Below are 23,978 nucleotides of genomic sequence, written 5' to 3' on the forward strand. Positions count from 1 at the left end.
TGGCCAAACCCTTCTTTATGGAATAATGTCCGCGTGGAAAGTAATAAAAAATTTCCCGACTGGCTGACGGACAACGCCGAGTGCCTTCGCTCCCAGGGAGCTACAAAAATATTACTCATCAGTTAAATCTACCCATTCTTTATATCATTTTGATGGAAGTTCTTATTTTACGCGAGCGACGCCGCGGGTAACAGCTAGTAATAATCGATAGGTAATAGGGTAAGCCCGTTCTGCTATGTTCACACTTGCACGGGAACCGGTTGAAAACTCGTCTGCCCAACCAGTTTTGAAACACTCTTTAATTAATGGTAGTTCGGAGCGATTTCAACTGCCTCGGTTCACACCATAGCAATTTTTGCCTTTTCCACGAACCTTGGGTTCACACTCTAAGACGATTCTGTTAGTGCTGTCTGCTTATCATTTCGTTGGTGTTGTCTGCTAAGGCCGGAGAAAATACATTTAATACTAGTCTCATCCCAGGTGAAATATCCCTGAAAACTACAAACTAGCTTCCAAAGCCGCTTTAAGTTGGTTCGCGAAGCAACTTCAAGAAACCGCTTCTCGACTCTCTCGAGTATCAGTTTTGTTCACACCTAACTTAGGAAGCGATTTGAGTCGCTTCGAACCGGTTTCCCATGTAAGTGTGAACGTGGCTTTCGTGTGTCCACACTTAACAAAAACATGGTGCATTCATGGACGAAGCAATAGTCAATGGCACATGGTGCATTGTTCAAACCAAAACGAACGCACGAGCAACAACAGATTGGAATGAATAAAAAATGAAGTGCAATTTTTTAACCACAATAATATCATAGATACCGGGTACTTATAAGTTTTAACAAGTTGGGAAAACCAAAATATTACCTCTCCGAGTCAAGAGGTCTACTACTACAAAGTTATTTACCTAGATATGGAATTATTTCTCTTTTTTGAAGTAAAAATTTACGAAATATTGAAGCAGTATTCCAAGCATAGCGAATATACAGTAAAGCAGACGACATTTTACTTCCAATAAGGATAAATCTTGGACACATGGAAATCAGTTAATGGCAAAAAGAACAGGAAATGAAGTCTACGCTTCAGCTGTTTACCCTATATTCTGATAGCTACATTCACAACTGGTTAGCAGTGTAAACACTATCGTCTCGTCTCACCTCAACAATATTCTTAGTTTGCCAACATGAGTGTTAACGTTAAATAATACCAAAGATAAATTGTAGCTAGACGCACTGATAGTCAATGCGCACCATAAAGAAAATAAAAACTCTGTAGCTTAGCCCTACTAATCTAATTGCCACCATCATCTTTTCTTCTATTATAAAATCTTAACCTGATTAATTAAGAGTGTATTTAACTTTCGGCTCACTCTGAACCGTTGATGTCTCTTCATTTCAGACACGAAAATCAAAACCCAAAGCTTACTTCACCTCAGGCCTCAATTATTTACTCTATATTTCACTAAGCTTATTGCAAGTAATACTAGATATGCCCGCCGGAGTCTAGATATTAGTTTTCTTCATGAAATCACTAAACCAAGGATTATGCTATAAACAGATGTAGTATAGCTTAAGTAATATATAAACAGCCATTTCAAATAATAATATTAAAAAAATTCTTTGGAATATCAAAATGAAACAGAGCTTTAAAGCTACAAAAGCACTAAATGCATCATAATTACGAAAAATATTTCATCATATTCACTTTATATTAAGGATAAAGGGAATATTATGGTTCTGCAGGATTTCTTTACACATCAAAGCAAAACGAATTTCTAACGCAGCGCACTGCGGCACTAGTGTAATAACGGACGGACACACACAGACAATAACATAGACTGCTTTTTAACTCTTTCCGTATTAATTTTGAATTGAGAAACAAGATTATCTTAAATATTAAAATAAATATAATTAATATTTAATATTTTTTTCGTTAGTTATTCGCCTTATTGAACGTTACATCGCTTTAAAAAAGAACAATTAAACATTCTTGAGATACTTGACTAATATTGGCGTTTGAAATGAAGCATACGCCGGTTGCTTCGCCTTACTAAAATAGGTAGTATATAAAGGATTCGAACCGCAGCTGTAGATAAGAACATCGCAATTGCGTGAACCTTGGAGGAAGACCCCTCCATTGGAAGGCTAGACGTTTCTCGTAACCCTAGCCGATCGCCGCGTATGTCTTAACCTTAAGGATGATGGTGGTGTTAGAAGCCAGGTGTACAGACTGGTGTCCATGTGGGATGGACAAAAACAAAGACCAGAAGATGGTGGTGTTAGAAGCCTGGTGTACAGACTGGTGTCCATGTGGGATGGACAAAAACAAAGACCAGAAGATGGTGCTGTTAGAAGCCAGGTGTACAGACTGGTGTCCATGTGGAATGGACAAAGACGAGAAGGTGGTGGTGTTTAGTAGCCAGTAAGTAGAAACTGGTGTCCATGTGGAATGGGCGAAAGACTAGAAGATGGTGCTGTTAGAAGCCAGGTGTACAGACTGGTGTCCATGTGGAATGGACAAAGACGAGAAGGTGGTGGTGTTTAGTAGCCAGTAAGTAGAAACTGGTGTCCATGTGGAATGGGCGAAAGACTAGAAGATGGTGGTGTTTAGAAGCTAGTAAGTTCAGACTGGTGTCCATGAGGGGTGGACAAATGAACAGAGTTGTTAGACAGGCAATGGAGTAATAGCCTGTAAGTGGAATACAATTTCCGGGACTGTAAATGCGGTCTGGAAATTGAATACACGTTTGCTCCGATTTGCAAACTGCGAACGCTGTCACGTGGGTATAACAACGGACAGACGGACAGACAGACAGACAGACAGACAGACAGACAGACACGTCGAAATTAGAACCTCTCCGTGACATACGTCACTCGGAGAGGTAACAACGGACAGACGGACAGACAGACAGACAGACAGACAGACAGACAGACACGTCGAAATTAGAACCTCTCCGTGACATACGTCACTCGGAGAGGTAAAAAGATTTAAAATGACGCACTACATTTCGAGTCATAAAATATTTTAATGAATTTTCGCAAAATTCGACTTGCTGTCGTGATATATTAAATTTTTATCATTTATTTAATATATTTCACTTAGGAAAACTGCTACTAAACCTAAACAACAAAATGAAAAGCCAGTACAAAGGAATGATGACGCTACAAACGTCCAAGGCAGAAGTACTTTTCGATTTTCTTATCGACTTCGCTTGTTCGATTAAGTTTTGCTTCAATTATTTGAAAAGTAGCGTTTCTAAAATCGCTTCCAGACTATAATAAAACTGCCGTCAATTCGAGAACTGGACCAGAAACGTGTCCCTCGTGATCAGAGCATCAACCCCAAGCAAGCCCCATTTATTCCACTGTACTGCAGAAAGGTTTCTCTCGAACGAGTGCATCTATTAGAGTGATTCTATTATTGCATCCTCAGAATTAAAAATAATTTTTGATCTAGAGATATTTGAAGCAATTCGGTTGAACTACGTACATATTTTCCCGTTTTATTTAATGCGAGGCAATTAATTTCATCTGAATTTGAATGGTAATGGAGATCACAATCGAATGTAATATTTTAATTATAATAAAACATAAGTGTTTAATTAGTCCATATAATTGAGTAGACTTAAAACTCGTGGCATGCAAATTACTAAACTTCGAGGCAGAAAATGTTCGCCTGTTTTCGAAATGGTCAGCGTTTATGCAAATTGATAGAACAAGATTTCTGTTATGACGACGGCTACTGTTCCTGACAATAGCATTAAAAGCAAGTAGAATGGAACGAAGACGCTACTGAAGTCCACGGCCATCGTACTTTTCAATGGTCGCTTCCACATCACTTGATCAATGACGCGATTCAGCTGGAGATCTACATACTTAAAAAATTGCGTTTCGAACATCGGTTCAAAGCTGTAACAAGAATGTCATCAAACCGATGTGATCATTTTACAAATAAACTACTACCAACCTTATTTGGAGGCTTTCTGCCAGTTGAGGTGAGCTTCTTATCCAAGAGGCGTTGAAAATGAGGTGTAAGTAGTCGAAGCTTACTTCTTGCTGCGAAAAGTAAAGACCTCCGTTTTCCGCAAGGAACCTTTTACTCTCAGAATCAGATGTGAAAAATTCTCCAATTGTCCATCTCATATAGGTTTCCACTACGATTAGAGCTTTTTGTCCGGAAAGAATAGGAATGTATCCTTCAAGCATTGAATAATCTTTAAAAGTGGTGAACAGTTTCTCTTGGTCCAGTCCGTCAAGCCATTCCTTAACAACTGGATCCTCGGTTGCCTGTAGAAACGCCCAAATGACCTCAGTTGCATGGTTATAGAGAACACGACAACGCAGGCCTATTTACCAAATATTTCAGATAGTCGAGAGTTCCGCTCTCTTTCATCATTGTTGGTGGAATTCCCGATTTGATCAAGTCAGAGAGGGTGTCAATGTAACGGTAGCTTTCGGTCGTGAACTCCGTACGCAAATAACAACCCAAGAAAAACAGAATGAAAGTCACTCCTATAAGCCACGACGATGTGAGCAGACGACAAGTAATGTGGGGCAAAACAGCGAGTATCGCTACGAAACATAATTATGTGTACTTAAAGCACTCGCCATCTTTCGTAAGGGGTACACAATCAAAGAGGAGAGAAAGAGGGAGAGAGAATCAGTATAGGCAGTCGTGATCCATGCGTGGTGAAAACGGGGGTATATCTACGGTACACCGTGGCGCCTGAGCGCTGCTTTCTCCCGCACAGTTGACGTAGGGGATGACAGAGATAAGGCGATGAATTCAACCCCCCCATGCGCAAAGGATGTGCGTCCTAAAACTAAACGTACCGAAAATTGTTTTTACTACCCCCCTATTTTCCCATTTTTCGGCGGATTTTATAAAGCGCGTTTCTATCTCTCTCTCTCTCACTCACTCACTCTCTCTCTCTCTCTCTCTCTCTCTCCTCTATGACACAATCACTTACGTTCGGCACACAAGATCGACGCATTCTCCCAGACATTTTTCAGAGTTTCGTGGGCCAGTTTCTTAGCAATTTTCTTGGTCGGAAACCATTTGTATTTGTTCGTTACGATGGAGTGAAAGACGAGCAAAAGTGACAGAAATACCACGGTTGACACCGTTAAAATCATGACCTAATTGAATAAAGAATGGAATTCAATGAATTGGATAGTGATTGGATTGTATAGAATAGAGCGAAATTTACTGGTCCGTCCATATTTAAGAAGGACAAAGAGGTGGATACGATTCTCTTTGGTGGTCCAGAAATTATAATCGTCCTGGCCGTTTCTAAGACCGGAGACGGACTGAAATATTTTTGTCGACCATCGAAAAATAAACTTGATACACCTTGCTGGATAATATTAGCATTCTAAAAAAAGGTATGGAAAATTTGTACTTCTACAGACTTAATTTTTAGTCTTAATTGATTTTCACTTACTTTGAAAAAATCAGGCTCAGTATACATTTTAGAAATGTTAAAATAGCTCACTTCATGCCCTTCAAAAACTGACCTAAATCATCAACAAAAGGTTTTTATAATAAGATATTAACGTAATTTTAAAACTGTGATAGTAGAAGTCTGATATCAATTTCTGAGGATTAGTTAACAGTAGATAGTATAATAACAACGCATTCAGGATGCGATAAGCACAGTGGCCCCTGGTACCATGAGGTCTTACTTCTTTCGAAATTTGTTACCAACTTCATTCATGGTAACGCCTTAAAATTCCTTTTCAGCGTCATTGGTGGGTTAAAATGTCAAATATTGACCTTTTGTTAAATTTTAAAATGGAGGCTCTCGTGGATCGAAGGCCTTTCAAAATCTTAATTAAGACATCTTTGACATTGCATTTATCGAAATATTAAATTGATTAAGACCAATACATCATGTCAAACATTTCTTGAATTAGTGAACAAAACGTTGTTCATAATCCATTTAGAATTCCCAAAAAGTATGACTTCAAGTCTCCAGCATTGCCTTGTTTCCACGTTTTGATGCTAGCCTGAATTCGTTCTTGGTAGACGAAAAGCTTTACTTTAAATACTAAATATTAACAGGGATAGATTTAACTTTAGAAGTAGAATGGAGAACAGAGTAATCTGGGCGCGTGTCAAAGTCCCGGACCCCTTCCACGGGACGGAGGGGTATGAAAGAAGACAGAGTTAAAAATGAATTACGTATTTCCCTGTTAGCAACGTCATCAAAACGTAGTTTAAGTGAGCCAATAAGGTAATATAAACTTTTCGTTACGTGTTGGAGGGTGGGGCTCTATACTGGGCTATGAGTCGGACCAGGAGGGGCTGGAATGGCTAAGGGGGCTCTCGTTGTACCCTTGATGGTGGAAACATAAGACGATTCCAATTTTTTTTTTTTTAGAAGTGTAGCTCCTCCCCCTACGTCTGTTTAGCTGTCTACCGAAGGCGAAAAATGTCATGACTCGTTAAAAAAGGCATGGCAGAAATGACCTTTTAGATTTTTTAAAGTTAAATGCGCTGATTTGCCGCCGTTCGCGTTCATATTCGATTCTCTCAGCCTGGGCAGAGGACCTAGGGTAGAGGGTGGAGAATTATTAGAGTTAAATACGATTTTTTCGTCAGGCTATGACGTCACTAGCGTAAATTAAGCCACGCCAGTTGTTTCCAAGATCATTTCACGCCGATTAGGATTTGACCTTAGCCATTCCAACCCTCCACACATTCCTGGTCGGATTGAACTAAATACTAACCGTTCTCCATTCCTATTCTAAAATTAAATCTATCCCTGATGTATTTTTTAGGCTGTGCAATTGAAATTTGATTGATACGCGAATCCTGACTTTATAAATTGAACATTAACGAATTAAAAAATATTGTTCAATAATACAAACTTTAAAAATGTGAATAATCACTCGCCGTTTTAAACTTTTAATACATTTTAAATTGATCAAGTCGAAACAGGCTAATAATATTCAAAATATCGAATATTCGTAAACCCATTTGACTAAACGACAGAGGACTCTGATGCGTTAATGCAAGTATTTCTCTTTTGGGCTAATTAATCGAATGGAATGCCAAAAACTATGTAAAATACTTTATATTTAGGGATCGTTTCAAATAATCCTCCGTGATATTGTAATATGACGCATAGTTTTCAGATTCCCAGGATTCCTAACATGGAAAATTAAAAATTAAATTGAAATAAAAAATTAAGAATTGGATCTGAGACAGGCGAGCGAATGTTCATAATCTCACCTCAATTGTCGTAATGTTTATCGCAGTTTCTTGAACCAACCTATCATAATTAATTGATTTTGATATCGTCTATAACATTTAAGATTCAAATTCTACCTGTATTTAATATATCGAGCATTTCCAAGAAATTCAAATTCCGGTTGCGTCATTTTGGGGTTCACTTAAATCCCAGCATGAATCCAAAGACAAAAGTAACAAGTGATACTAATTTAATAGAATTATAAGAGAGCTTTGCACTCTTTTTTGAGTACAGTTTTGGCATCTGTAATTTCTAGACTCGTATTGCAGAGCTCACACTTTAACAGCACTTGTTGACTATTCACTCCCGCTTATGAAACTGTTGCTAGGGTAATTGAAAACAAAACAAAAGAATAATTAGAAATCTTGAAGCTTGACGAGAGTTTTATGATTACATTTCTTTGGTCAATATTTTTGTAATAAATAAAACCAAGATTATAAGAGATGAGAAAATAAACTTCTAGGATTACGGTTTTAAAGGGTCGAAAAAAAAGGCAGAGGCGGGTTTCTAAAAATTATTTGAAATACGTTACAGCAAGGTTGGCAGGTTTTCCCCAGTGCCGGTTTTAACCACTGGGAGGTTTTCAAAATAAAACGAAGTAAGTTTCCGAGTTTCATTGAGCCATGCCTCTCCCCATTCACGTGCCTCTGGCATATTTCAAATAATTTTAAAACCACCCGCCACACCCTTCTTTGGAGTCACTTTAAGCTAGGCTATAGTTGTGCTCTAACGATGCTCTTTATTTGATAGTTTCCGATTAATTGCGCCTCAATAAAGCCAGAAGAACTATACTCGCCTTTGAATTGTTGGAGTCAGGTATATTACCATGCCGAGTTTGTGTTTTGCGTCACTATCACCATAACTGCGCTTGCCGTTACCCAGTCACTCTCGAGCATTAAACTGCGTTAGAAGTTGAAAACAAAAAGGCGAAATGGGTTATCGATATTGTTTCTAGTGTTGTGGAATAATAACTGTAATCAAAAGTAAGATGAAACTAGAAGTACTGAGCTAACCAAATTCTTTACTTGGCGAAAGTGAATATTCTTGATATCACAACAACGGGTGGCGCTCTGGTAGCGGTTTCTGAATTTTCCCCCCAAAACGTGAGACGCTCGAGGCGGTAGACGGCCGAACTAGATTCAAGCACCCGCGTCCGTGTTCCGCAGCTTTAGGTTGAGGGGAAGGGGGTAGGAAAGTTTTTGGAACTCGACCAATTTTTTTCTTTCTAGTGTAGGCAGATGGAAGCGGTATAAAATCCTCAAATTTGTTCACTAGTACCAGGATCTACTACCAATGCTAGAGCTCTTTACTTCCAGTCTCATCTTACTTCTGCTGTAACCAATCGCACCTTCAGAAGGAGTAGAGTTTTACATAGAAAATACCTGGTTTTCAACGTGAATATTTATCTCATCTAAAGTTGAATTCTACCATTACTTTCCAATTTGGGACTGACGAAACGATTGACCACTTTTCTGTAATTATGTTAGATCTAGAGTACGTGGGAATATTTGACATGTGGCAGTGGTATAAATTTAAGCAGTCACTTTATTGATTTCGTAGAATAATGGTCAGGTTTTATTCAATGTATGGAACAATTTTAATATTTGCACGGTATTATTCAGAAATATTTTTTGTTTAGTTAATTTGAGTCTCTTTGTTTCATCATAATTGACTAACTTTTTAATCAACGAAAACAAAACAGGCTAATTTTATTTATATAGACAATTCAAGGGCTGTTTGACCTATTCTTTAAGTTTTAACTGATAACTACTATTATGAGAAACTACAGAAAGAACTTAGTAGTACTTAATAATAAGATTTATATCTGTAATATCACAAATATATGGTAATATATTTAGTGCGCTTTATTTAGTTTGTTTTCATATTTGTTATGTGTACAGACTAGAGATGGCCGATACCAGGCTTAACCCGATACCGATCGATACCGGTACAAACATGAACCGATACCGATCGATACCGATATTTACTCACTATGATCCAAAACCCGATACTTCAACCGATACCGATATGGTATCGGTTCATCCCTAGAGTAGTAGGCGCGTACTAAGAAAGATTTTCGCTTATTAGTTGTTAGATAAACTGAATTCAGGTACTTTTTATATAAATGAGAACTCGTCACGATTGAAATTCATAGAAATGAGACATTATCACCATCATTACGTTACTAAAAGACCTAAAAATGTCATGTAGCGCCATATAACGCATTTTAAACGAGTATCGGTTTAGTACCGGTATCGAACCAACCGATCCGATACTATCGGTAAACCCCGAGTATCGGTGCCGATACCGATATGGTATCGGTACCGGTTCATCCCTAGTACAGACTGATGTCTACATGGGATGGACAAAACAAAGACTAGAAGATGATGGTGTTAGAAGTCAGTATCTATGTCTAATAGATAGGACTGTTCACGAGCTCGAGCCGAGCTCGAGCCGCCACTTTGGCAGCTCGATTAATTAACGACCGAGCTTTTTATGGCCGAGCCGACAGGCATCGAGCAACTACGACTTGCGAGCCGGCTCGCGAGCTTAGTCACTGAAATAGTGCTTTCCTTTTAGTCCTTATTCTCTCCACCAATAGCGTTCCGTTGTATTTTTACATGAAAAAAAGCGTCTCTAACCATGAGCATATTTTACCGAGCGGGTTTTACTGAACCATTACATTCCTAAACATGGGATGGCATTTCTAGTCGTTCTCAAGTTTTACGTTGGTATAGCAGCAATTTTTGTTAAACGTGTATGTTAACCGAATAAAGACCCAGCTCGGCTCGAACGCGGTCCCCTGGGGTGTAACAACAGCCTCACACACACACATACCCACACACCCGGACAGACCCACATTAGCCAATCTAGCCCCTCCATACATTCCTGAGGGTAAGAGTATTTACCTTCTTACTGGAACCTTTGTTCGACCGAAACGACCCCTTTTGTTATTCACGGGAATTAAAAATCCCGTAAAAAACTACTACATCAGGCTCACGTAGTCTGAGTCATTTGCCATTAACTAGTACAAAATTCCTTATTCTCGATGGCACTAAAAAAAGTCCTATCACGGAGATTGTAAGAGCGATACAATATTACATAATGAGTCAAATTTTAATTTATAGTGTATAGTGGTTTAAAATGAATAAATAACTAAATTAACAATTTCATGTTTATTTAATTGCAAAAATATTCCCTTGGTTGCGGTAGTTGCAGCCCTAAATTAAAGCGTGGCATTTTGTTGTCGAATATTAATAGGCTTACGCTACCGTTTCTTCATTAGCTTAATTTTCAATAATTAAACGCAAATTGCTTAATTCCATTTCATTTAAATAATTGTGTCCATCTTGAGGATCCCGAAAAAACTTGCAAGTTTGTTATGGATAATTTTACGTAAAATTTCTTCCGCAATTTATGAACCTGTAGTAGAAAATAAATTCCTTTGTTTATTACCTTTATAACTATAAACTTAAATAAGACTTAATTAGCTGTGTACCTATTTTAGAACGGTCGTGAAAAATTTCACCACATAAAGTACCACTTCAAAGATGAAAACCAATGCAGCCAAAGTGTTTCCAACAGCATAAACTCGAAACACGGAACAGAGAAAAAACAAGTCCATCGGTTCCTCAAATATCGAACTGTCAGACTCGAGCAGGTAGTTTCGAGATTTAAATTTTTCATTTAATAAATGTGTGGAAAGTAGACTAGTTTCAAATATTCTTTCGATACTGTGGGCCAAAGCAAATATAAAATAATTAAAATATCGACGCTTGAGTCAGGGAATGGGCTACGTCAAATTTCTTTATAAAGAATACTAGCTAAGCTAACCGTCACTGCTTTAGTGTGTACCGTGCAATTTTATAATTCTCCAAAATTTCAAAGTATTATTTCGGTTTATTGATTTCTAAGAAACAAAACCTAAAATTCTCGTTGCACTATAGTTCTAAAATTCTTCAACTTCAACTTTGACCTCCTTTTCTAAAAAAGCAAGAGTTTTTTCATTAATGTATCCACAAAAATACACTAAGAAATTAAGCAGTGGAACAGAACTCTGCAGATGCTTATAATCTCTCACTGTTCGACCCCGCTGAGCTTTCTTTAACGTATTGTAAGCACCTTGAGTTAGCATCACCCCTCCCATAAACTATCAACCTTTTCTGGGAAAAAGCAGACAGAATAGAATTGAAACTTTTCCATCTCAAAAATAGGATTTGTTTGTATTTTTACCATAATGATCGAAAACTTCGGTCTCGACGTTATGGTCTCGCCGATTTGGTCTTGGGACAAATGGGTCCCCAGAACAAATTGGTCTCAGGACAATTGGGTCTTGGGACAAATGGGTCCCCGGAACAAATTGGTCTCAGGACAATTGGGTCTTCGGGCAAATGGGTCTCAGTACAAATTGGTCTTCGGGCAAATGGGTCTCAGTACAAATTGGTCCCGGAATAATTGGGTCTCAGTACAAATTGGTCCCGGTACAATTGGGTCTCGGTACAAATTGGTCCCGGAATAATTGGGTCTCGGGACAAATTGGTCCCGGTACAATTGGGTCTCAGTACAAATTGGTCCCGGTACAATTGGGTCTCAGTACAAATTGGTCCCGGAATAATTGGGTCTCGGGACAAATTGGTCTCTGGACACGAAAGTCTCGTTTAAAAAATTATCACCCCTTCAGCATTTTTTTAACCAGCCAAATTTAACCGAACCAAACCAAACCTTACCTAACCTAACCAAACCTTACCTAACCTAACCTAACCAAACCAAACCTTACCTAACCTAACCAAACCAAACCTTGCCTAACCTAACCAAACCAAACCTTACCTAACCTAACCAAACCAAACCTTACCTAACCTAACCAAACCAAACCAAACCAAACCTGGTTGTTTTTGGTATTTTACTTAAAACATTACCTGGCCGTTGTTATGGTCATCTGTAAATATTATTTTAAAATGTAAAGACTACACTCAAGTTATTTATTAATGCTCGCTATATGGGTATAGGCCTAAATCTTGTAATTTAAGCTGCTGTTAATTACCAAGCTCCATGCACAATATTTAAACTTATGTATGAATACTCAGAACTTTCGGTTTACTTGTAAACTTCCAAGTCAAATATAACTCATCAAGGTGATGGTCCAAAACCCGTAATTTCTTAAGTAACTGTGATCTTAATTAAACATATTTCGGAAACTGCCAAACACACAAACCAACTGTGCTTCTGAGGCTCACTATTGAGTCGTAAAAGTAGCATCATAAAGATTCATGATAAGTAACTCTTGAATGAAATGCACAAGCCAAAACTAGCAAATAGACGGTGTATTCAACTATTTTAACCTAGGATGACACCCTTCTGTTATTTTTATCGCGATGATATTACTGTTACCATAAGGAGATCATCTCCTTATGCTGTTACGGCTGAATTAAAATTTGAGCCTCAGTAAGTTCAAGCATTGGGAGGGTGACGAAAGGTCTATGATTCTACCCCCCCCCCCCCCGGTTAGGGCGTTAAGTATTTCTCGGAACAAGGTTCCGTAACGTAAAGCGCTAAAAGGAGGTTATCCATGTTAAATAATTCTGGGGTACCTTCAGTAACGAAAATCTGAAGGAAATCGCCGTTTTCTTGATGTGCTCGAGGCGTCACAGTGACGTAAAAGGTTTTTGATCGCGAAAGTGACAATTTGAAGTTAGTGCTGTTTTGAAAAGTAGAGTAAAAAGCGCAAATGCCTCTTTACAATTATTAGCGAGCTCGCAAATAATGAAATTTTTAAAGATAATTATGTCCATTTGAATGGTAGAAGTAGTTTTGTAAAGACGAGTAATACAATTACAGTAGGAATATCGTTATTGGAATTTAATTTTTAAGTCTCGCGCCAACTTTTCGTCTGTCAAGAGTTCAAAAGTCAAGCGCCACGTAACGCCATCAAAAAAAAACATCTCCTCGTGATGGTTTTTTTTTCGGCGGGCAAGCGCTGAGCATCATAGTTAAGAATTAAATAATTCTGAACTTAAAGCTCTTCTATGAAGTAATGTCTCAACGAAATCTCATTATTCCTATATTTAGAAAGAGTGGCGTTTTCCGAAAAGGATAGCGATTGCTTCAGTATACTTACGTGTAGTCGATATTTTCCAAGATTTTTCGAGGAATATTTTGGTTGAAAAACATTTGGAAGAATGTAGGCTCGTAGGTTTTCATTCCCACATAAATCCGTCGCTTTTGATCATCCAGTTCTTTCTTTAGTTGAAACAAATGTCCTGGGCCTGAGTCCCAAAACATTTGAGTTTGTTCAATAATAACGGCTCTGCCATACGCCAATTGTTTCATAACATTCGGATCATTAAGCATTTGATATGTTTCCACTCCTTGTTTCGACAAAGCTGAATACGCTGAATCGTTTTTCTAAATTTAAAATGAGGACCATTAATTACTTCTGCACAGATAATGATGCCGGTCTGTCATGTAATCGAATCCTTTTTAAGCCATCGATTCCTAGTTATACCATGAGTTAATCAGTTTACTGGGTAAAAATAAAGCGCGACTCAGACCAGTTTCCCTTTTAGGAAATCGAACTTTCCGCGTGCTTTAAAAGAAATTGTTGGTGCTCGACCAATTGGAAAAGCTTTTTCTCATTAACAAAGAATCTCTGGATTATCCCTGATGAAGTATAATAAATGTTTTAAATTTCAATGTTTTAAAAATATATTGTGGGATTCTGGTTTAATAGAACCTCGTTACCCATCGCTTTACAAATTTTCAGTTGAATTATTTTGAACTGCTCTGTCAAGATTCTTCAAGTAAACATTTCACTATATCGCTTTAGAAAAACGATAAGCCTCACTCTTATCGTTTTTTTTTAAGTTTTTGAAACCAGGGATAAATTGAATTTTAGAAGTAGGAATGGAGAACGGTTAGTATTTACTTCAGTCCGACTCATAGCCCAGGATAGAGCCTCTCCCTCCAACACGTAACGAAACGTTTAAATTATCTTATTGGCTCACTTAAACTAGGTTTTGATGACGTCGCTGACGGGGACGGCAAAAAATACGTAATTCCTCTTTACCTCTGTCGCTATAATGACCCCGCCTCTTCTTTCATACCCCTCCGTCCCGTGGAAGGGGGTCCGGGACTTTGACGCGCACCCAGATTACTCTGTTCTCCATTCCTAGTTCTAAAATTAAATCTATCCCTGTTAGAGATAAAGAGTCGATAATAATTATCAGCTTCATCCCTGGGTCTTGTCTGTGTTTATGCAAAACAAAGTTATTCAACCAATAGACTTAACTTACACTCATTAACAGGGCAATTTTACAATTCGATTTCATCGTAGTGAAAACGTTAGGCATTGATATCAAATCTTCAATAGTGTTAATTTTTGATGAATGCCCAGTCAAAAGTGTGCGAGTCAAACTAGCCGACCACACCCAGGTCAGTATCATCGTTCCAAAAATCCAAACTGAAGGCACAAATCCCTTCACTCCACGTTTTTCCAAAGATGTTACCGCTAAATTGCATTGAATATATATCAAGGGTGGGCTTACAATAAAGGAATATAATGATATGTCAAAAAAAATATCTTGGCCAAATGTAAAAACGTTTTTAATCATTTGGTCAGATCAGGAATACACAGATTTCTTCTTCTTTGAATCTTTATGAGGCCATATATCCCATACTAATTACAGATTGAATGTAAGAGGATTGGCTTAAAAATTTGTTTAACAGCCCGCGCCTCCCTCCTTCCGTTTCATTGGCTGTTCAGACATATAGGAACAAAAAGAAATTAAGAAAACCACAGGAAAAAATTCATCTTTTCAAACAACAAAATAAAGCCTCTCGCAACGACTCTAAATAACTCATAAGCTTATACAAAAAACTTCTGTTGTCAATAGACCCAACCAACAAATAAACAAGTTGGCTTGGTCTCGTCTCCATCTAAGGGATAGGATCACATGACTAACGAAATTGACTGTAGTACCATCTGTCGTTGAGCGACGAAAATAAATCTCTTATTTTCCTGATTGGATTAGAGTCTGACTCTTGGGGTAAAACAGGTTCTGCGCATGGCAAAATCAAGCCAATCAGGTTATCCCTTTCTCGCCTCAAAACCCGCGAGCCGTTATAAAAATTCAAAAGAATTGTTGGTTGGGTCTATTAATAATAATAAAAAAGTGGCTCATACAAAAATGTTAGACATTTACTTAAGGCAAAAGTAATATAAGAGGGAGGTTTCTTATATTACTTCTGCTTAAGGCGAATCCCAACTTCAACTCCAAAAATTAAAATTTAAAAAAATATCTATGCAAAGAGAACTTGTTTACATTAGGTTTTGGCGCTCATAGGTCTCTAGCTATGTCAATATCACGCGGTTTGTAAGTTCAAATTCGTGATGCATGACGTCAGGGGTGACGATTTCTACACCTCTTCCCCTTTAAGTCAAGCAGAAAGACTCAGAAAATGGCCTGTTGAAGATTCCAAGTAGAAAAATCTATCTATTCCTGGTCAGATTTATTTGCACGCTTCTGCATATTTTTGTTTCGATAAACGGATATTGGGAGATTCGGCCCACCATCGTGGAGCTATTGTCGCATCAAAGGGCGGTCTTGTCTCAGCACCGAGTACATTTTGTCTGCGGAGAGTTTGTCACACAAGCGCAGAAATGATTTGTACATCAAACTTTTTACTTCCCTTTTAACTTGAACTCGTGCTTTAATTAAATCGGTCATTGGCACGTACGATTCCGCAGGAAATCCGAAATGTAAATCCAGATGAATTTCGTAAAGATTCCCAAATTTGACTCCCAGAATCTCATTCTTTTACTGGCCGCTACAAGAGATACTAGCGAGACTAATATCAGTGACAAAAGGTTGAAGGTCCATACTGTGTTCTCGAGTCCTTTGATGGAGAGAATCTTTTCTGAACGCCCGTTTCTATTGGGCTCGCTTGAAAATATCGAGTAGGAATCGAAGTAAGTAATTGGAGCTAAATGAACTTCCAACGCATTCCTCTCTAATGCGATATATTGTTGCACAACGGTATCTACAATCTTTAGGAAAATTCAATTGAATTTGATTTAAAGGGTATGCAAATTTACAATTTCATATCATATTTTACCACGAAAGTGGTATTATATTACACTTTCAAGTTTCTACTTTCAAAATATCAAGTTTATAATATAATTGAACCAAAGTTTCTATTTTTAAAATCCATTGAAAAATCACGAAAACTCAGTTTCGATATATCAACAATTTTGTCTTGTCGAGCTTGTTCGCCCGTTTGATGACATCACTATTATGTGAAGAAAAAAAGCGTGGGAATCCTATACGCGTCTCGAGCTTCTCGCCAGTCTAAACTCTGGGTCTGATAGCGGATAGAGTGGCACCATCTGACGTGAAAAATATATTTGTGACGCCAGCCTACGGGAAACGTTTTAGCCTTTCATAAAAAGTGGATTTCAAATAATTTCATACGAAGCTGCATTTTCAAATGCATATTGCCAAATTACCAGAAATCGGAGAAATAAAAGCTTGATATTTTTGAATTCACAGAAATTAATTCTATCTTTTGCTATATTAATCAGAGGTTTTTCAAACGAAGCTTCTCATTCCCTTTAAACACGAGAAGTCGATTTTTTGTAAAAATATACAACCCGAATGTCTTATATCAGGTACCTGCGCTTCTCTCATGTTCGTGATATTTAATGCGTATTCTTAAAAATATTTAAAAAAAACAATTGTCGGTCTATAATAATTAAATTCCCACATTTGTAGTAAGACGTGTTTTCTATTAAAACCCTAGAATATTCATTCTTGTACTTACACCATTTTCAATAGCTAAGATGTTTTTGTGAGGACTTGATATCCAATTAGTAACATTGATCTGTCTCAAACGTCCTTCAACGCATTTATTGCTCATAAATACAAGTCTGAAACATAATTCCAAATTTTGTCCTTTGATGTTTTATGTTTGGGGAAAATATCATAAATTCAGGCATACTTCACATTTTTGAGGCTCAAGAGAACGTAACGACCAAATGCAAATCCCATATTGTAGTACGGAAAATAAGGCGCCATCAAGAAGTCCTTCTCCCATTTATCCAGCCCCTATATAATGTATTTATTTACTTTAAATTATCGGTCCTAAAAAATTTTCCAAGGACTCAAAAAAATCAGTGACAACATATTTTGGACGGCGTCAACAATCACGCGTAAAGCTTGAGCACTTCTGTCAATGTATCTTTGCGCGTTAATATACTTAATTTGGTAAAAATTGTATATATTTGGCTTTAAAAACATTTTCAAAAATCAACATTATCTGTGACTATTGTACTCGTAATTATATAGTTTTGCAATTTTTCCTAATACGAAGCTTTTATAAATTTGTTAACGCATAGAGAATTACCGGGATTCCAATGATTAGTTTTACCAAAAGGAGATGATCTAAAAGGACATAGCTTTCCAGCCTAGGAATGAGGGTATTGTGTGTCAGGTTATCTCTAACGAACGTCTCATCTCGAGTGTTCCTAATACTTGATATCCCAAGGCTAGGCCGAATGCATTTACTGTAGGGTAAATGGTAGTTGAACACCCAAAGTTTTTCTCTACTAACATTTTTTCTCGGCGCCAACTAACATCAGCCGCGGAAAGCTGGGTCTCACTAAAAAAATTCCACTAAAAAACGCAAACACCGTGCACTCCCCCGCCTGTTTTACTTCACTCTCCACCGCTGTGGAGCGCTGCTTCAAAAGCTCGTTCTCGGTCGTGGCCGATATTTTAGAAATTTTATCTCTCCATTCACGCGAGCTCTGTTGGGAACTTTAAAAAGCTTCACGTCAGAACTTTCAGACACAGAGGCTACGGCAAAAAATCTTACATAGGAACTTGGTGTAAGATTATTCTACTTGTGGTTTTACGAAAACTATTTTCTTCTTTAATCTCCATTTAATAACTCTGATCAAAATGTTTTTATTTTATCCATTGGATGTAACATACATATAAGCAGTCAAATTATATAGGGGATTTTAGTTTACTGTTTTCATATTCGACATGAAACGACTGACGAATATACTCTGTCAGAAGCGAATAAAAGAAGTCAACAAAGCCCCATAGACTGCATTGTGAATGCGTATTCCTCATAAATGGAAAGAGAGAGTATTTTTAAGGCCCCCTTTTTAGCACCCCTTCTAGAAAACGTTCGGAATGGAAACGCAACCTGGTGGTGTTGAATAAAGCTACACAAAATGGCGCTCTCCCGTAATGAGAGTTCTTCTCAGTCCGCGTCCAATTTAGATTTAAGTATCATTACAGAGATGAAAGACAAATCAACACAGTATAATTTTTACTTAATTAATAAACAGAGTATGAAAAGTAAGTCAGTATCTTGTGAATTGAAAGAAACTATTGACTTAAGCGACTCCATCGTAAATAAACATTCAATTCACTAAGCCTCGGTTACCTACTTTGGCGCTCAGCTGCTAACCGAATGATCGCCGAGCGGAGAAAATCAGCGCGAGAGATGGCGACAGTCGCGACACAGTTACCCAGCTCTCCTTGCGAGAGTCGGGAAAATATTGGGGAGGGGGAAAAATTTTCTGGAGATCTCAAATCACCCCCACTGGTTTTTATAAGTGACGCGCCTAGCTCGTTCCCCGGTCTATTTGTTGACTTCTTTTATTCGCTTCTGACTCTGTATATTGAGTGACGTGTAAAATTTATTTTACCTACTTAAATTTCTGCAAACGACGTAGTAGACTAGTGCGACTAATGAAAGTTCAATCGTGATTTCTTAAATATAAGAAATAGTGAGATGAAATAAGTTGGTGATTAAAGTTAAAAAAAACCAAAATCTCAAAAATATTGTTGAAAAAATCTAAGTAAATTAAACCGAGGTGCTGATCACTTGCGAAATCGAGTGTTACAAACGCCCAGGAAATCAGATTTCCAACATCTTGAAATTTTTGAAATCTTGGTTGAAATTTCTGGAAATTTTTCGAAATCTGTTGAAATCTTGGTTGAAATTTCTAGAAATTTTTCGAAATCTGTTGAAATCATAAAACTTCTATGGAAATTTTGAAATCTCTGTTGAGATTATGAAATTTTTCCAACTTTGTTTGAAATCTTAGGAAATTTTGGTGAAATTTTTGGAAATTGTAAAAATTTCTGAAATTTTTAAAACCTTTAGAAATCATTAGGAATTTTTTGAAATCTGAAATCGAGTGTACAGATTTTTTGGAAGTGATCAGCCCCTCGAATTAAACGTAATAAATGCTACGCCTAATTTTCAGGCGAAGTGGTTAATTTTTACCTCATTTGAAAATGCAAGAGTCAAGTTGTAGCGATTGCTCGAGTTAAATATTTCTTCCATTCGGTTAATTTTTAGGGAAAATTCAATTGTTTTTCCTTTAGAAGCTTTTTCCTGGAAGGACCAAAATGAAACGAAAATCGGAAAATACTACATTTCTCGCGTCCACTCTCTATGGAATCTGAGATGGAATGAACTCAAGTGGGGTTTGAAGGTTTTCGCCGCTTTAGAACTAAAATCGCCTCATTGCTTCTGATAAGGCTATTCTTCGCAACTATTATTACAACAAGAGAGAACATTTCAATATTAAGTGTGGAAAGTTATTTCGTTGTTTATATTTGAAGTTATGAAAAGGAGAAACAAAAGGGAATGATATATTAAACTCCTTTGCTTTGTGAAATGTAGTTATTAAAACAGGAGGCGGGTCAATGGAGTCCTCAGCATTCCAGCCAATCTCCAACCATGGATTAACTAACGCTAAGGATTGTTCACTAACAGTGTTTCCCATGTATTAATATCCCCCACTACATGCTCCGAATTATTCCTTGATTCCCCTCTTCATTCCCCCAATTTATTGGACCAAAACGGATGTAGATATAGCGCCATCTCTAGGCAAAATTAGTTTTTGCGTATTTTAAAGATGGCGGCTTCTAATTTAGGCGGGATTTTAATTTTGACGTCATAGGACACGTGATATTTGGTCCAATTTTCTTATAACTTCCTGTTAGGGAAAGTAGCTGCTGCTAGGGGGCGTTTGGAACATGTATGCTTTATCTTTTAGGGGGAACGAACAATCCCTAGCGTTAGTTAATCCATGCTCCAACACACATATTTGACCCTGCCAGAAGTAGGAACCAAATAAATTGTACGAGGAGGGTTTAGCTAAGCCGGTTGCGTTACAGAGATAAGCAAAGCGCAATCATCGAGGGACGCCACTGATATCGCCCTTGTCTTTAAAATAAAATTGTTATGTCTGTCCTTTCGTGTCATATACGACCATTACGATAGAAAGAAACGGGGTAGTAAACTATCTGTAGGGTGCATTCAAGGTAGGTCGGCATGATATGCATGTAGCAAGTTACATATAACGGCATACTGCAAGTAGGCAGAATTCAAAAACGTTTTGCCAGGTGAAGACATAATAATCTAATGTAATAAGTTCCTTTTAGTCGTTAAGAACTGCTAGAAATAAGTAATTGGCGTGTGAAAACTTTTGTTGTTAGGCCTAATTCCTTCTGAATAATCATATCGAAAAACTCATTGTAATTTTTGTTCTTAACTGGATCAAGAGGGATTATATCCATGTTCAGGTTATCGGAGTCAAACGTGTTTCACGCGTAAAGATATCAATTCATCCAATCCTAAAATTGATTTCGAAACAAATATAGCGTGGCTTAATGGAAGGAATAAATAAGAACAAACAAAAGATAATGGACTTTTTGTAACTATTATCTCGCTTCATTACTTTTTTGTTTTGATATCCTACTTGTATCTTCATATTTTAAATGAGTATTTTCAATATTTATTCGCATCATTATAGGAAACAATTTCAAGTCCTACAAACAGAATAAGTACTTTCACAAACTATGAAACACTTTTAATCATAAGTTTACCAATACGTTTTGGTATAAGTACACATAGACAATATGAACAGTCCGCATAGTTACACGAGTGCTACGATGATGCTATTGGTTTTTAAGAGACCGTCGTCATAGTATTAGTGCCACAGAACCGACTTTGATTACAATACAAAACCATAAATGTCTTTCAATAAAATATCTAACATCTTGTGAATTTTTTCGTCCAGTTGATTTTCAAATGATATCACCCAAATTTCCAGTGCTTGCAATAACAAATTAACTAGGAGATTAGAATTGGTTCGAATTTCCGAAACTTTTAAAACTGTAGGGCAGTGGTAGGGCGATCGAGTCTGTCCACATTTTAACGTTTGATGAGCCAAGGAAAGGGTCTTGGTGAGATGGTTAGATAATCTTCAACCAAGTACCGCTTCCATCGGTATCCTCCCAATGAACCGAATTCCCATTCGACCGAAATACGCCAAATAAGATAGGAAACTAGCGGAATGACGGGCTTTTAACCACTGGGATTTACGTACATGTACAACGTCAATTTAAAATAATCTGCATTTAGCGTAAATAATGAAGTAATTCACAATTAGAAAGCAATTTAATTTTTGCTTTTGAATTTCACATAGGTAACGTCATTGACGTTCATTATTGGCATATAGTTTCACAATATTATAATTTCATTATTCTGTTGTGCCAGGTTAGGTTAGGTTTGGTTTGTTTAGACTATTTCAAACGGTTCACTTAGATAAAATACATTCAGAATAATTTGATGCCTTTTCCGAAATATTGTTGCTTACAATTAGATACTTGCGCAATAATTTGATTTGATATATTCTATTGTATGTTTACGATACACGCAGTTCATGATAATATTTATTTGGGGATTTGTATTACGTGGCACTATTAAAACTTTGTTGAATTTATTCTGATCGATGAGGGTTCAACTCCATTAGTTTTTATTGGTTTTTATCCGAATTAAGAAGTTTTGAATATAAAAAGGCAAATTTTTTCCATGGCTTCCATTTGCTTGGATATTTATTTAAATTTCATCTAAGATAATGGTTTCCTATAGAACATATAAATATTCCGAATGTTAGTTTAAATCTTGACAGGGACTAAATCGACATTCTAATTGACTAGGTATTTTGTAAGCGTGCCACGTTACTTTTGTTAACAAAAAGGCAGGGCGTTATGCGATTGGTCGGAGACCCTAATTTCAAATTATCCTTAAAATTTGAATTTTAAAATAATTCGGAAGTATTTCCTGAATTTTTTTACTATGCAGACTTGTCTTATAATTAAAAGAAGAATCAATGAAAAATCACTTGATTTTCCACTTCATCCTCCGTTTGACAGGTGGTTACGTAGTTTGGTTAAAAATGACGTTCATTCGCTTGGTTTCTGCATTTGAAGGATCTGTGTAAAAACTATCGGCGGGCGGTTGAAAGTTCTTTGAAATACGTCACAGGCACCACGTGACAACAAGATACAAAGATTCCACATTGAGTGGGACTGGACACCTAGTCCTTGTTTTTCACGAGATTGCAGCGCCAATTTCCTGAAGTGTTTGTTTTCGAAATAAAACGAACTAAGCTTCTTTGAACCACGACTCTCCTCAGTCACGTGACTCTGACGTATTTCAAATAATGTTTACCCACCCGCCGATGCCTTCTTTACAGTCCCCTTTTTAAAAAAACGGACTGTAAAAGTAATTACGACTAGCACGATGTAATAAGATTTCGTTTTGATGATATTAAAGTTAATTATAGCAATAATAAGTTATACTTTGAGGTTTATTCTACATTAGAAAAGACTATTTTCAAACGTCTTTAAGTATTTTTGGTTTTATTTTTTTCAAATAAATATATTGAATTAAGTTTAATAAATTATTAGAGTCTGATTTCAATATAAATCAATATATCTAATCTAATCAAAAGAATCATATAAATTTATACATGAAGTAACGAGTTTTCGATAAACCGCAATTTAAAAACTTATTCTTCATTTTGAATACATTATTGGGAATTTTTTTAAAAAAAATCATTTATTACGTTACCCTTGGAAATATAAAGAAACTGATTTATTTTGAAATTGTGGTTCACCAAGTTAGGGCGAACACTTGGGCTCAGAATGAATATCTTTGATATTAGACGTGCTGGCTACTTTGTAAAGATTGCTGTAGAAAAGGTGAGATTATTATCATCAGAAGTAAAATAAGGGACTAGAAGTGAATTGCTCTAGCATTGGTAATAGATCCTGGCACTAGTGAACAAATTTGAGGATTTTATGCCGCTTCCATCGCGCCTACACCAGAGAGAGAAAACAAGACGGCCCAAGGGCTCGTAATAGTAGCCATATCGTACGAGTGAATAGCCCCTCTATACCCTACCCTAAAGAGTGGATAACCCCTCTATACCTTACAATAATGAGTGAAAAGCGCTATCTTTTTCAATGCTTAAATGATTTACCGTGCATAAAATCAGAGTGAATAGCCTTCGATTCCCTACTCTAAACAGTGATTAAATTATAACCGTATAAATTTACTTATGCTGTAATTCTAATATTCCGGCGAATCGAAGAACAGATAGTTTTTAGTGATAATCCCCTCGATGAGTTTACAACATAGACTTATGCCGATGCACACTTATCTTATAAATTTCTAACAAGGACTTATGCCCAGAAACCTTTGAAAGAGAAAGTTTAGTTATAGTGATTACGCATTTTAGTGATTATCCCCTCGAATTACCTTTAGCAATGCTAAAATGATCAAACGCATAACTCTCATTTAACACTATGTTAGCTCTATCTAAACCCACATTTGAATTCACCGCCAAAACGTT

General features: G+C 37.0%; 3 protein-coding genes and 1 long non-coding RNA gene across 9 annotated transcripts; 1 reads left to right on the forward strand and 3 right to left on the reverse strand.

Moving 5' to 3' along the window:
• Positions 1-562: 562 nt before the first annotated feature.
• On the forward strand, positions 563-1,297 carry LOC149718604 (uncharacterized). Its single transcript, XR_016372115.1, has 2 exons — positions 563-934; positions 1,017-1,297. It is a non-coding gene; the product is annotated as an uncharacterized LOC149718604 (long non-coding RNA).
• A 1,705-nt stretch (positions 1,298-3,002) lies between these two features.
• Positions 3,003-8,322, reverse strand: LOC149718605 (uncharacterized). 5 transcript variants are annotated; one of them, XR_016372133.1, is made up of 11 exons: positions 8,049-8,322; positions 7,330-7,576; positions 7,234-7,273; positions 7,073-7,149; positions 5,441-5,513; positions 5,207-5,371; positions 4,967-5,135; positions 4,351-4,568; positions 3,964-4,283; positions 3,487-3,905; positions 3,003-3,397 (listed from the first exon to the last, which is right to left on the reverse strand). XR_016372133.1 is itself a non-coding variant. In XM_089850595.1 (10 exons), exons 2-10 carry the CDS (start codon positions 7,380-7,382, stop codon positions 3,695-3,697), a joined length of 1,326 nt encoding a protein of 441 aa, XP_089706721.1. In that variant the 5' UTR covers positions 7,383-7,570; positions 8,049-8,322; the 3' UTR covers positions 3,003-3,694. The 5 variants fall into 5 exon arrangements, 3 of the variants coding, with proteins under 3 accessions (XP_089706721.1, XP_089706720.1, XP_089706722.1); XR_016372126.1 differs by having other exon boundaries at positions 3,003-3,411; XM_089850595.1 differs by having other exon boundaries at positions 3,003-3,905; positions 7,330-7,570.
• A 436-nt stretch (positions 8,323-8,758) lies between these two features.
• LOC149718606 (uncharacterized) lies at positions 8,759-15,400 on the reverse strand. Its single transcript, XM_089850597.1, has 4 exons — positions 14,542-15,400; positions 13,368-13,654; positions 10,752-10,986; positions 8,759-10,675 (listed from the first exon to the last, which is right to left on the reverse strand). The coding sequence occupies exons 1-3, from the start codon at positions 14,857-14,859 to the stop codon at positions 10,752-10,754; spliced, it is 840 nt and encodes a 279-aa protein (XP_089706723.1). The 5' UTR covers positions 14,860-15,400; the 3' UTR covers positions 8,759-10,675.
• Positions 15,401-15,411: 11 nt separating this feature from the next.
• Positions 15,412-19,087, reverse strand: LOC149718607 (uncharacterized). Of its 2 annotated transcripts, none has more exons than XM_089850598.1 (4): positions 18,973-19,087; positions 17,246-17,352; positions 17,069-17,174; positions 15,412-16,295 (listed from the first exon to the last, which is right to left on the reverse strand). In XM_089850598.1, exons 2-4 carry the CDS (start codon positions 17,320-17,322, stop codon positions 15,972-15,974), a joined length of 507 nt encoding a protein of 168 aa, XP_089706724.1. In that variant the 5' UTR covers positions 17,323-17,352; positions 18,973-19,087; the 3' UTR covers positions 15,412-15,971. The 2 variants fall into 2 exon arrangements, with proteins under 2 accessions (XP_089706724.1, XP_089706725.1); XM_089850599.1 differs by having other exon boundaries at positions 18,969-19,082.
• Between the last annotated feature and the right edge of the window lie 4,891 nt (positions 19,088-23,978).

Source organism: Phalangium opilio, unplaced genomic scaffold, assembly GCF_054372755.1.
Source record: "Phalangium opilio isolate 3A_F unplaced genomic scaffold, DU_Popi_V2 ptg000002l_1, whole genome shotgun sequence".
Lineage (NCBI taxonomy): Eukaryota > Metazoa > Arthropoda > Arachnida > Opiliones > Phalangiidae > Phalangium > Phalangium opilio.

Coding starts and splice junctions, on each gene's coding strand:
- LOC149718606 (XM_089850597.1), bottom strand. CDS start 14,859: ATGATTAAAAACGTTTTTACATTTGGCCAAGATATTTTTTTTGACATA. Junction 13,655..14,541: donor AAATTGCCCTGTTAATGAGT/GTAAGTTAAGTC, acceptor TTTTAAATTTAG/AAAAACGATTCAGCGTATTC. Junction 10,987..13,367: donor TTGGAAAATATCGACTACAC/GTAAGTATACTG, acceptor TTTGGCCCACAG/TATCGAAAGAATATTTGAAA.
- LOC149718607 (XM_089850598.1), bottom strand. CDS start 17,322: ATGGCGCCTTATTTTCCGTACTACAATATGGGATTTGCATTTGGTCGT. Junction 17,175..17,245: donor TTGAGCCTCAAAAATGTGAA/GTATGCCTGAAT, acceptor ATTATGTTTCAG/ACTTGTATTTATGAGCAATA. Junction 16,296..17,068: donor TCTTAGCTATTGAAAATGGT/GTAAGTACAAGA, acceptor ATTTTCCTAAAG/ATTGTAGATACCGTTGTGCA.
- LOC149718605 (XM_089850595.1), bottom strand. CDS start 7,382: ATGACGCAACCGGAATTTGAATTTCTTGGAAATGCTCGATATATTAAA. Junction 5,514..7,072: donor AAACGATCCCTAAATATAAA/GTATTTTACATA, acceptor TTGATGATTTAG/GTCAGTTTTTGAAGGGCATG. Junction 4,284..4,350: donor TCGACTATCTGAAATATTTG/GTAAATAGGCCT, acceptor GCGTTTCTACAG/GCAACCGAGGATCCAGTTGT.